Genomic DNA, 12,532 nt, shown 5'->3' with positions numbered 1-12,532 from the left:
TGTCATGGGGCTTAAAATAGGATATACAGTATAATGAAAATGGAAAGTCTATATTTAAAAATTTGATAGGTATCCTGATGATTGGGACAAAGGAAGAACCAGAGAAGGCAAAATAAATGCAGACTAAATTTCAGCTTTTATTCTTCTGCATTTTTATACAAGCTGAGCTTTAGCCATTAAGAATTTATCAAAACTGGAGCAGACAGAATATGGAGTGGCTGTGCATGCCAACCAGCTTCTAGCTTCAATTTTCAAAGCTTAAAAGAGGAAAGTAAAGCTTCCACTGAAACTTGTACCTATAGGTACTGTAAATATCTCGTAAACATGCACCGTTTAGGATATTTACTTTGCATGCAACCAGTGACATCACTGGTGCATGTACTCTGAAGGAACGGCCGCCCCTGCCGTTCCTTCAGAGCTCTGTGCCATGAACAGCGGCTCCCGCGTGCATCAGACGGTCGAAGGACGCAAACCCGAAAGGGTACTAGCTCATTATGCTTTTGTCTGTCAGGTTTTTATTTATTTTTTTTTTTTCTGGAGGTTTACAACCTCTTTAAGATAGAATCTGGAGGAGATATGCATGGCAACCAATCTGCTTCTGTCTGCTCCAGTTTGGATAAATTCCCACACTATGGGTTTGATTTAATAAAGGCAAATAGTCTGTGTACTGTTAAGTCTGTGTACTGTTAAGTGCACTGCAATTGCAGTTGCTCTAGATCGGAGGGGGACATGCAAGGAAAAAAAAAAATTGGATTTTTGTCTTACCGTAAAATATTTTTTTCTGATGTTCATTGGACACAGCTCCAGAATCTTCTTGACCATTGTGTTATGCTGCCCCCAACAGGAGTAGGACACTGGGCAGAAAAAAGCTTTAACATGCCTATGGGCAGTCCCAGGGGGTATACTCCCACTTCCTGCTCTAGACATTCAGTTTACTTGCAAGCAGTGTCAGAAGAAAAATAACCCCACTAAATAGAGGGGTGGGTACTGTGTCCGTCAAACATCAGAGAAAAGGATTTTACGGTAAGACAAAAATCCAATTTTCTCTTTCGTTTATTGACAGACACAGCTCCAGAATCTTCTTGACCATTGGGAAGTCCCAAAGCAGTGGGAAACTGCAGAAAAAAATTCCCAAAAGGCTAAACATAGCTAACCAGGTAACATGGAGCTCAACCAAGAACTAGTGGAGCTCACCTGAAAAAAAAAAACATACACCCTCAAAGACAACTATTCCTCTCATACAGCGGCCTGCAAAACTTTGCAACCAAAAGCAGCATCTGCAGATGCAGCACATCTATTTTTAAAATTTTATAAAAATTTTATGAAGGTGTGCACGGACGACCAGGTGGCCGCCTTGCAAATCTGCACCACTGACGTCTGATGGCGGAAGGCCCAGGAAGCACTAAGAATGTGCATTAACAGAGAAAAGAGGAACCTGACCCTTGATTGAATAAGCCTGCACTACCGTCTGTCTGATAAATCTGGAAATGGTTGCAGCAGATGCGGCCAGCCCCTTACGAGGTCCATCCGTAATGACAAAAGGGAGTCCGATTTCCTAAATGACACAGTTGCAGAAGGAAACCAGAGACAACCTTAGGAAGGAATGACTGACAAGGGTGAAGCACCACTTTATCTATGTGAACCACCAAATAAGGTGAATGACAAGACAAAGTAGCCAGCTCCGACACTCTGCGTGCAGAAGTAATAGCCACAATGAAGGCTACCTTCTTTGACAATGTAAGCAGAGGAATCTTGCGAATATTTTCTAAGGGCTATTTCTGAAAAACTGACACGGAGACCGCACAGGTGGAGCCAAGTGGCAAACCCCCTGAACAAAGGTGCAAACCAAGGAATGCATAGCCAAAGGACGTTAAAAGAAAAATCGTCAGGGCTGAAACCTGCCTCTTGATGGTACCCAAGGCCAGGCGCTGTTCCACACCTCTTTGGAGGAATGCCAGAATTGGAGCCACCGAAAAGGAAAGGGGAGAAACCCCCAGAGACTCACACCACGCAATGTACGCCTTCCAGACACAATAGTAAATCTTCCTAGAGGTAGATTTTCTAACTTTTAACAGCGTGGGAATCACCGAGTCAGACAACCCCCTATCCTTTAGCACCTGGCTTTCAACAGCCGTTAAAGCCAGCGACTGTGAAGCAGGATGAAAGATCGGCCCTTGGGCCAATAGGTCTTCTCTGAGAGGGAGATGCCAAGGGACATCAGCAACAAGCCAAATTAGATCATCATACCAAGACCACGAGGTCTGTCTGGGGCCACTAGGATGACCGGAATTCCTTCTGCCTCGATCCTCCGCAGAAGTTTTGGAAGATGTTTCAGAGGGGAGGGGGAAAGACGTATACGAGACGATACTGGCCCCAAGGAGCCACCAGTGTGTTTGTGGCGTCTGCTAGAGGATCCGGAAACCTTGCAATGAATCTCTGCACCTCCCTGTTAAAGCGAGAGGCCAACAACCTCCTCCTCCTCTGGAGTTCCTCACCGGAGACACAACTGATTAAACCCCTCCAGGTGAAGTGACCATTCTCCCTGGTCCAATGTCTGTCGACTAAGGTAATCCGCCTGCCAATTTTCCACCCCTGAAAATGTACAGCAGAGAGACAGCTGGAACGATATGTTCCGCCCATCTTCGAATGCTGGCTACTTTACGAGCCGCTGGGACACTTTTTGTGCCCCCTTGGTGATTGACATATGCCACGGCCGTGGCATTGTCTAATTGAATCCATACCGGACAACCTTGAATCGTCCAATGGGCCAGACAAAGTCTGATCGCTCCAAGTTCCAGTACATTAATCGGAAGTCGGGAGTCCAAACCCCCTGAGCACTTTCTGTGCCCAAGACACCTCCCCACCCGGACAGGCTGGCATCCGTGGTGACTATCGTCCAGTAGAGGGGAAGGAAGGATTTTCCCTTTTGAAGAGCAGGAGAGCAAAGCCACCAGATCTGGGACCATCTGGTACCCCAGCTCAGCAGAATCAGATCGTCAAGAGACCGTGGATTCTTGTTCCACTTGGCAAGAAACACTCACTGCAGAGGTCTTCTGTGGAACTGTGAAAACGGAACTCAAAAGGTAGACACCATCAGGTCCAGCACCCTCATGCAAGTCATGAGAGACGACCGACTGCTGAACAACAGAAGTCCAATGGCAACCTGCAGCTTCTGGAGCTTGTCCAGTGGAAGAAACACCCTGGCTGAGGCCGAGTCCAAAGTCAGACCCAGATAGTCCAACATGGAACCAGAGCAGACTTCTGGAAAATTCAATTTCCAACCGAACTCCTTCAGAGTCCGCACAGTGATGTCCAGGTTGTCCTTTAGAGCAGTCAGAGACTCTGCTCGCAGAAGATCATCCAGGTACCCCAGTACTGCAATCCCCCGCTGTTGCAACAATGCTAACACCGGGGCCAACACTTTCGTGAATACCCGAGGAGCTGAGACCAAAGGGTAACGCCACAAATTAAAAATTTTCCTCGCCCACGGCAAAGCAGAGGAAGTGCTGAAGCTCGACATATATCGGGATATGGAGGCAAGTGTCCTTGATATGGAGATAAATGCTAGAAGATTGTGTGTGCTAATAACAAAGTGAAAGGTGGCCCCGCCTGTGATCAAAGAAAAAGGTTAGTATACTGAGGGTTACTGCTGGCTATGAATGTGCTGTGGGACTTGCCCACTGCGCAGAAAAATTACATAAATATATAATATACATATATGTATGATCAGGAGGTGTGTAATAAACTCCTAAATATCTATGCAACAGAAATATCAACATCAATATAAAGTGCATAAAAATACAGTAAGTTCTAATGGTGGGTGATAAGTGTACACCAAATAAATGCTAGTAGCCTTTGGGGCTAGGGGCACGAGTGAAGGCACTGACCAACGCACTTTGGGGGTTGCGCTCTGGGAAGCAGGGTCATCTTAAGTACCCCACCACTAGGCCGGTCGGATTCACCATCAAGCAGGTGTCCCACCTTAGGGCACGTAACACTCACGGACTTCCACCAGACAGTACTGGCCCCATCACATGGCCTCAGGGTCCCACTGTGGACCACTCATAGTCTGGGCACAAGGAAACAGCCATTTGTGGTTTGCACCTTGGTTATAAGGACCCCGTGTGGACGTTTTTATAGACTGGGCACAAGGCAACGGTCATTTGTTTTTCTTTTATTGCACATTTGTTGTACTGATTGTAATTATTTGCACATGGTTCATGGTTAGAGCACCATAGCACCACTTTCTTTATCAAGATTTTTACATATATAGCAAACATGGGAGCACTCCAGCTCTGTTTTGCGACTAGCATTTTTTTGATGCACACTCACCCACCATTAGAACTTACTGTATTTTGATGCACATTATATTGATGTTGATATTTCTGTTGGCATAGATATTTATGAGTTTATATTACACACCTCCTGATCATACATTTATATATTTATAAAAAAAATTCTGCACATTGGGCAAGTCCCACAGCTCATTCATAGCCAGCAGTAACCCTCAGTATACTAACCTTTTTCTTTGATCACAGGCAGCGCCACCTCTTACTTATTATTAGCACACACCTTTCTCAATTGGAACACCACTATTTGGAGGCAGTTCTTAATGAGGGCAGCAGCCTATCATTTATCTACACATCTATTTATCTATACATGTGGTCCATAGCACGGGGAACCTTTATACCCCTTGCAAAGGCTAGAAGATCCCCTTTATGAAGGGATGCCACTACCGTATGAATGGACTCCCTCTGGAACTTCTGTACCCGCACAAAGCGGTTCAGGGCTTTGAGGTCCAGGATTGGACTAACTTTGCCTTCCTTCCTGGGAACTGTAAACAAGTTTGAATAAAAACCCTGAAAACATTACGAGTTTGGAATCGGTACAATCACCTCTTGTAGTAGCAAATCTTGTACCACCCCAAAGAAACCACGCAGGCGGTCTGGGGACAAACGCAGTCTGGAAGGAAAAAACCTCTCTGGAGGATAAGACCGCAATTCGATCTTGCAGCCGGCCCAAATCAGCTTGTGGACCCACCTGTCTTGAATCAGGAGGTGTCCACAGGTCCAGAAAAAAAAAAAAGACGTCCCCCCCCACGCCAGATGCGGGTGAGGGCGCCCTTCAGGGAGAAGAGGGCTTTACTGCAGATCTGGAAGGACCTGCTCTCGGCTTACCAGGCCAGGAACTCTTGGAACCTCCTAAGACAGACAATGGATTTGGATCCTTTGTCTTGAGACCCTGAGGGACGAAAAACCCACATATGAGCCGAGAAAAAAAGGACCATGTCTGCGACCAGACTCCTTGCCCCTGGAAGCCTTTGGGAGGAGAGTACTCTTCCCTCCTGTGACTCCCTTAATGATTTCATCCAGGGAAGGCTCAAAACAGGCCATCCCCCACAAAAGGGAGATTTGCTAAGGTCTTCTTGGAAGCTTTGTCCACAGACTAGCATTTCAGCCAGATGATGACCACTGCTGTCACGGAGAGCCTAGAAACTAAGGGAGCCACATCCAGATAGGTATCACAGATAAACCGTAACCCCTGGACCAACTGGTCCACCAGCTCCACAAAGGCAGGGGGAAGCTGTTTCACCTCCAGATCCTGGTGCAAATGCTTAACCCACTTGGTCAAAGTCTGGGACACCAAGGCAATAGTGAACCCTGGCCCAAGGAACGAACCAGCCATAGTAAACATCTGCCAGACTAAGGTCTCCGCTTTCCTATCAAAAGGGCCCTTAAAAGCCGGGCCGCTGGAATTATAATGGATTTATTCAGCCTGGAAACCTGAGAATCCACCACAGATGGGACCGTCCACTTTAGCAGGGACTCCACAAAGGGGTACCTTCTAGCGAAACACTTAGGCACCGCCACATTGAGTTTAGGGCAACCCCACTGACTCGCGACAATTTTGTCAAAATAGGCCAGAAAAGGGAAAAACTTTAACCGCTTTTGAGGATTGTCAGGGATCAAAAGGTGTCCGGCGGCTGCGACGCAGACCCATCCTCCATTTTTAAAGTTTCCCGCACTGATACAATCAGTGCATTGACCAGCACTTTTTGGTGCACGGCTGCAGTAGAAGAGGAATCATCCTCACTATCAGAGCACTCAGGGTGCATGGACACAGACCCAGCAGAGTGACTCGAGTTCGCGGCGGCCAGATCAGACTCAAACTGAGGTGACAGAGGAGGCAGGTGAGGGTGGTGGACTCTTTTTGAAAGACCATATCAACCTTGGACACGAAGGACTCCAGAGCCGCCGCCATAGCAGACAGGGTGGACTGGGATCCAGAAGGGCCTCGTGTCTCTGAGAAGGCACCCACAGGAATTCACCACCCCCAGTCAGCACAGAGCAGAGTGCCAGATGCTGTACACCATGCGGCGATCAGAGAGAAAAAGGAAGTCCACACTAGAGGTTAACCGCTGCATCAGCACCCACAAGACTCAGGCCTGGACCGTCTTTGCGTATGCGTCTTTGTGAGATGTTCAACTCGCAAGCCAGCCCCCGTCCAGTGGGGCTATGTCATGGCCGACCTAGCACGGTCTGCCTAGAGGTCTGCATGTGCTCACTGGCCGGACTAGGGAGAACATAGAATATCCAATCTGTCGCCCAGTTAAGCAGTTGACTGTAGCTCTCACAGGAACATAATGTAATAAGAGAGGAAAAAAATCCATTTAAAAAAGAAAAAATGCTAGGACCAGAGATCCCAGCAAGAAACTAGGTCCTTACTCCTGACTAGGCAGAAAAAAATGCATGAATGCCTATAGCAGGAAGTGGGAGTATACCCCCTGAACTGCCCTAAAGGCGTGGTAAAGCTTTATCCTGCCTAGTGTCCTACTCCTGTAGGGGGCAGCATAACCCAATGGTCAAGAAGATTCTGGAGCAGTGTCCGTCGATGAATGAAAGAGAAAACAGCATTTTTGCTTGCACATGATAGGATGACAAATCAGCAAAGCTTCCCCTCAGATCTACGCAACTTCACTTCCAAGTGCACATTATATTTGCCTTTAGTAAATCAACCCCTAATTTTTAAAGAAGAAGTAGGACCAAAGCTTTTTTGGTTCTGCCTCTCATGTGGGTCAAAGGAGTGCATTCTGTTCTGCACTCCTGTGCCCCGTATTCAGCAGACAGTGAGTTAAAGTTCGCTGATGTCACTTGGCCGGTCCAGACTCTGGAGGGATCCCGACATTAAGGTCGGGATCCCCCCCATTTGCCTGAGCAGCAGCTGGCTCAGCTTCTCCACGAACTGCTTAGAGCCTGATCCAACCCCTCCCACCCTCTCCCCAACCCAGGGCTCTGGTGAGAGCTGAAGTAAGAGAGCAGAGAGCTGATGCCTAACAGTCACCTACTCTCTGCTAACTAAGGACAGAGTATTGCACGATTAGCAGTCTTTGATCTCTCAGTTCTTGGTCTTGGGGGCGGTAAGGGAATAAAAACTATCATAGTCACCTAAGCAGGTGCAGAATCAGTCCGATGCTGCATCCAAGAAGGGGAGTATGATTGACTGATTTTTTTTTTCACACACTTTCCTTTTAAACAACATTGTATTAATAGCTTTAAAACTGCAAAGAAATCGGTTTTTGCATCGGTGCAATAAAATTTTAGTGGCAACTCAAACTCAGTCAGTGTAACACCAAAATGGTCCTATGCTATTAAACTATGCATTTGAAAAGACAATGCATTAAAGCCAAACTGGCACATAGCTAAAACGCACAGTTGAGATTCATACGGTGCTTTGAAAAAAGTATTCATAGCCCTTAAAATGTTCCATCTTTTGTCATGTAACAACTGAAAACGTAAATGTATTTTATGTGATAAACCAACACAAAGTGGCACATAATTGTGAAGAGAAAGGAAAAGGATATATAGTTTTCATTTTTTTTTTTACAAATAGATATGTGAAAAGTGTGGCGTGCAATTGCCATCAGCACCCTGAGTCAATACTTTGTAGAAACGCCTTTCTCTGCAATTACAGCTACAAGTCTTTTTGGGTATGTCTCTACCAGCTTTGCACATCTAGACAGTGACATTTCAGCCCATTCTTCTTTGCAAAATAGCTCAAGCTCTGTCAGATTAAATAGAGAGCAATTCCTGCTACAGATTCACAAGTGGATTTGGGTCTGGACCATTCTAACACATGGATATGCTTTGATATAGTCTAAACCTTTCCATTGTAGCTCTGGCTGTAGGTTTAGGGTCATTGTCCTGCTGGAAGGTGAACCTCCGTCCCAGTCACCAGTCTTTTGCAAACCCTAACAGGTTTTCATCTAGGATTGCCCTGTATTTGGCTGTATCCATCTCCCCCTGTCCCTGCTGAAGAAAAGCATCCCCACAACATGATGCTCCCACCACCATGTTTCACAGTGGGGATGGTATGTTGAGGGTGACATGCAGTGTTTTCCACCACATTTACAGAAGCTTTTCAAATGCATACGTGGGAACTGAAGTTTGCAATTCCACTGCTGTGCCGAGTGTGGATGTGACATATCCACTTCTGAGATCCCTCCTCTGGCTCCCAGCCAGTGCTGTTTAAAAGATGCAGAAACAATGAATTACAGCTTTAAAAAAAAAAGGTACATTTCTACTTAAAAGTAGAACTATAGGCAAAACTTTTTTTTTTCATTTTGGATAGAGTAAGGGAGGGTAATAACCCATGCAAGGTTTATTTTTGCCATCTTTGTCCCATTGGAGAGATTTCCCTTCACTTTGTGTCCCATAGCCAAACAGAAAGTTAGAGGAAATCCTACAAATTAAGGGAATCTCTTGGGGACCGCCAGGTTAGATTTTTCATAAACACTATCCTGGGTTTCACATTTAATGGCCTTTTAATAACAAGTTTTCCTTACCATTCCATAGAGCAAATCCAGGGCTCGCAGCCTTATGGACTCATCTTTGTCATCAAGACACTGCAGGATAAGGTCCTTGTGAGACTGCACAGATTTGGGATGGGTCTTCAAGATTTTGGACATAGCCAGTAACCCCAAATACTTTACTGTCAACAAACACAAGACTATAAGCTTGAACTGCAGTCTAAAGATAAGGATACATTTAATTTATCATGCTTTAACTTCACTTACAATTTTGGTCAGAGTCTTCAATAAGAATCCTTAACTTCTGAACACAGAGCTACAAAAGAATAGAATGGTTAGAATACCATTATGTTAAAACTAACAGGAACAATATTGGGATTTAATTTTACAAATTGCAAAATCTAAATTTCACTTGCAGGGGCATAAAAAGAAAAAAATAAAGTTGTAGTCAAGCAAGCCTGTCAGATCTATAGCTTTTAAAAATCTAAATGCCATCTAAAAAAAGGCTTTAAGGATTAGCAGAATGGGGATAAGGACAATTAAGTAGATTTACCTGAATACTGGCACTGTGATTGGGCATCCCAGAAGATAATGATATTAAAACTATGGGTAAGCAGAACAAAAACAGCATGTCAGGGGAGAATTACCTGAACACAATGTTACAGTAAAGGATGAATTAAAAAGCATTTTTAAAATGCCAAAAATAGTGACTTGGAATACCATACAAATGTTTAAGCTACTGCACCTACATAAAAAAAGCAATAAATAAACCTGTGCTTCGCCCAAGGCAAAGCAAATCTGCAGGTTCACTTAAATGCCACACCAACAAGCACATAACCCACCTTCCTTTCACTCCTTTTCCACTTCATTCAGCTGCTGGAAGCAAAAACAGGAAACCCTGTGTAAGCTTCAAGTTGTGTATTGGAGCCTACAGAGCTGATGACATCATTCCTGTCCACTGTGGCAGCACCAGGTGCTTAAGCAAAGCACCAATGCTGTCACACAGAAGGAAAAGCTGCCATTAAAATGCCCCTTTTCTTTACCCTGCTTAGGCAAAGCAAAAGTAAACTTTAAAGAATTGCTGCCATGAAAGATTAATAGAATCTTTTATTACTACACTCTCGATTTAGGAAGGTTTGTTCCCCGTCATTCTGATGCATGGACTTCAATACTGTCCAATCGGCTGACCAGGAACAAGTATAGAAAAAAGTTAATGACACTTTTCTAACATTCATTTTAAATGCTTGTTCTAGGACTTTGGCTGAAGCATAGCAAGGCAAAGGCGAGTATATGCTTTCCCCAAAGTGACTGTAAAGTTTTTTTTTTTTTTTAAATAACAAACATGTTACACTTACCTCCTCTGTGCAGTGGTTTTGCACAGAGCAGCCCAGATCCTCCTCTTCTTGGGTCCCCCTTCGGTGCTCCTGGCCCCTTCCTCCTGTGGAGTGCCCCCACAGCAAGCAGCTTGCTATGGCGGCACCTGAGCCGAGCTGCAGCTCCATGTATTCATTCAGACACTGAGCAGCCATTCAGCCCGACCCATTCTCTTGCCTATTTGGCTGAGTTTGATTGACAGCAACAGGAGCCAATGGCGCAGCTGTTGTGTCTCAGCCAAATCAGGAGAGAGAGCCCCAGGCGGCTGAGGCACTCATGGACATCGCTGGATAGAGATGGGCTCAGGTAAGTATTAGAGGGACTGAGGGGAGCTTCTGCACACAGGAGGCTTTTTATCTTAATGTGTAGAATGCATTGAGATAAAAAAAAAGCCTGACTTTACAACCTTTAATTCTGTTCTACCACTTGATGATCTTTCCCTTCCTGCCCTCACTCTCCCATTCCAAAACCCACAGTTCAAATTACCATCGCCAAAGTGATTCCTATCATTGTGCTTAAATCCAGATTAAAATTATACCCGGTTCTCCTCCTGTCTTAGGGATTCCCCTGTTCTACAAGTAAAAAATTTAGACGGTTTTCAACAAACACTTTATCTTATCAATGCTGTAACAATCTAAGACACTAGCGTTAACAATTAACTGCTTAAAATGTAAAAATATTATAAAGAAAAAAAGAATAAAGCAAACTGATACTTTTTGCCCTATATAGGAAAAGCAAGATTTGTTTTCAATACAAAATTTGGATGTCCTATTACAAGTTGAAATGTGTAACACCAGAGAAAGTCTTTGAAAGGAATGGGAGCACTCCAAGGAACAAAAATATTTTATGACCCTGGGTGTAAGCTTCCTGCAAGACCTACTGCTGAGAGGATGCCTGAATGAGGAACAGCATTTTCCTAGAAAGCAGAGTTCCCCACTAGTCTAATAAGTTGTGTCTGGAATTTAACGTAGAAATGACAATCTAAAAATGCAGCTGTAAATTAGCTTTACATGGGAGTACTAAAATCGATCTTGCTGAATGAGAAAAGATATATAAATACATTTTAGAATTTAAGATGATTTTTGTTTTAAGAGTATACACAGAAGGTACAATAAAATCTGGGACAAGTCACTATAACAGAACCTGTTGTGCCCTACTTCCTAGATAAAAATAGTTTTATGTAAAAACCTAAATCATAACGTTTAGGCCGCATTAACACTGGCCATTTTGCAGCTGCTTCTAGGGGCGTCAGGCGTTTTCTTTATCCTGCCTCTATACTCCCCAGCATGTTAGCCTGTGTGTCCATGCACACATAGGCTTTTAGCAGTGTTTAGTAGCAGGAGCTTTAAAAGGAAGAAAAAAAAATAATACTGCGAGTGCATCCAGGAGCAGCAGCGTTTTGGCACAAAAAACGCTTGACACTTGTAAACATGTATTTACTAGGCGCATTTGGCACTTGAGCGTTAATTTCAATGGCCAAAATAAATGATCATTCTGGCCAATGAAATGAACACTCAAACGCTAGACACCTGTAAAATGCGCCTAAATAAACACAAGCGTCAATCTTATTTTTTTGCCAAAACACTGCTGCCGGGAGGAAAGGCTTTTAGGAGAATTTGCAAAACGTCCAGTGTGCATGAGGTCTTATTTATTTTATTCAGTGGTGTCAATTTCATGTTCAATTCACTTACCTGCTATTACAGTATTTACACATTCATAGAGCAAGGACATTGCAGATGTGCTGTTTCGGAAAGAAAAAAAAATGTAATATTATATACTTTAGGTGTATATGGAAAAATGATTTATTAAGGAAAGCAATGAGTATGTGTAGTATGCACATTAGCACAAACATCAGCTTTTTATCATCCTAGACCTACTTTGATATATTTACAGTTATGTCCATATATATTTAGACACAGGCACATTTTTTATACTTTTGGCTCTGTTTGCCACTAGAATAAAATTAAAACAAAACAATCCAAATGAATTTGAAGCGCAGACTTTCAGCTTTAATTCAAGGGGTTGAACATAAATATCAAGTACAAATTTTAGGAACCATTTTTATACACAATCCTCCCATTTTCAGGGGCTCAAATGTAATTGGATAAATAAAAATCATAAATAAAATGTAAAAAATTTTTAAAATTTTGTTGAGAATCCTTTACTGGCAATGACTGCCTGAAGTCTGGAACCCATGGACATTACCAAAGACTGGGTTTCCTTCTTTCTGATGCTTTGCCAGGCTCTAACTGCAGCTGTCTACAGTTCTTTGTGGGTCTTTCTGCCTTCAGCAAGTGGAATGCATGCTCAATTAGGTTGGGTTCAGGTGATTGACTTGGCCATTGCAGAATA

General features: G+C 43.8%; 1 protein-coding gene across 2 annotated transcripts in view; it reads right to left on the bottom strand.

Moving 5' to 3' along the window:
- The window catches only part of AP3D1 (adaptor related protein complex 3 subunit delta 1), a 317,903-nt gene that overhangs the window by 231,812 nt on the left and 73,559 nt on the right, over positions 1-12,532 (bottom strand). For both annotated transcript variants that reach the window (XM_082247309.1, XM_082247310.1), the window contains exons 9-12: positions 11,872-11,921; positions 9,360-9,409; positions 9,074-9,122; positions 8,843-8,988 (exon numbers count right to left, since the gene is read on the bottom strand). In XM_082247309.1, the coding sequence (XP_082103435.1) occupies positions 8,843-8,988; positions 9,074-9,122; positions 9,360-9,409; positions 11,872-11,921 (295 nt within the window). The remainder of the gene's footprint in view (positions 1-8,842; positions 8,989-9,073; positions 9,123-9,359; positions 9,410-11,871; positions 11,922-12,532) is intronic.

The sequence above is a fragment of the Pelophylax lessonae genome (assembly GCF_965119305.1).
Source record: "Pelophylax lessonae genome assembly, chromosome: 1".
Lineage (NCBI taxonomy): Eukaryota > Metazoa > Chordata > Amphibia > Anura > Ranidae > Pelophylax > Pelophylax lessonae.
This window is presented reverse-complemented; position numbering and strand designations above follow the sequence as displayed.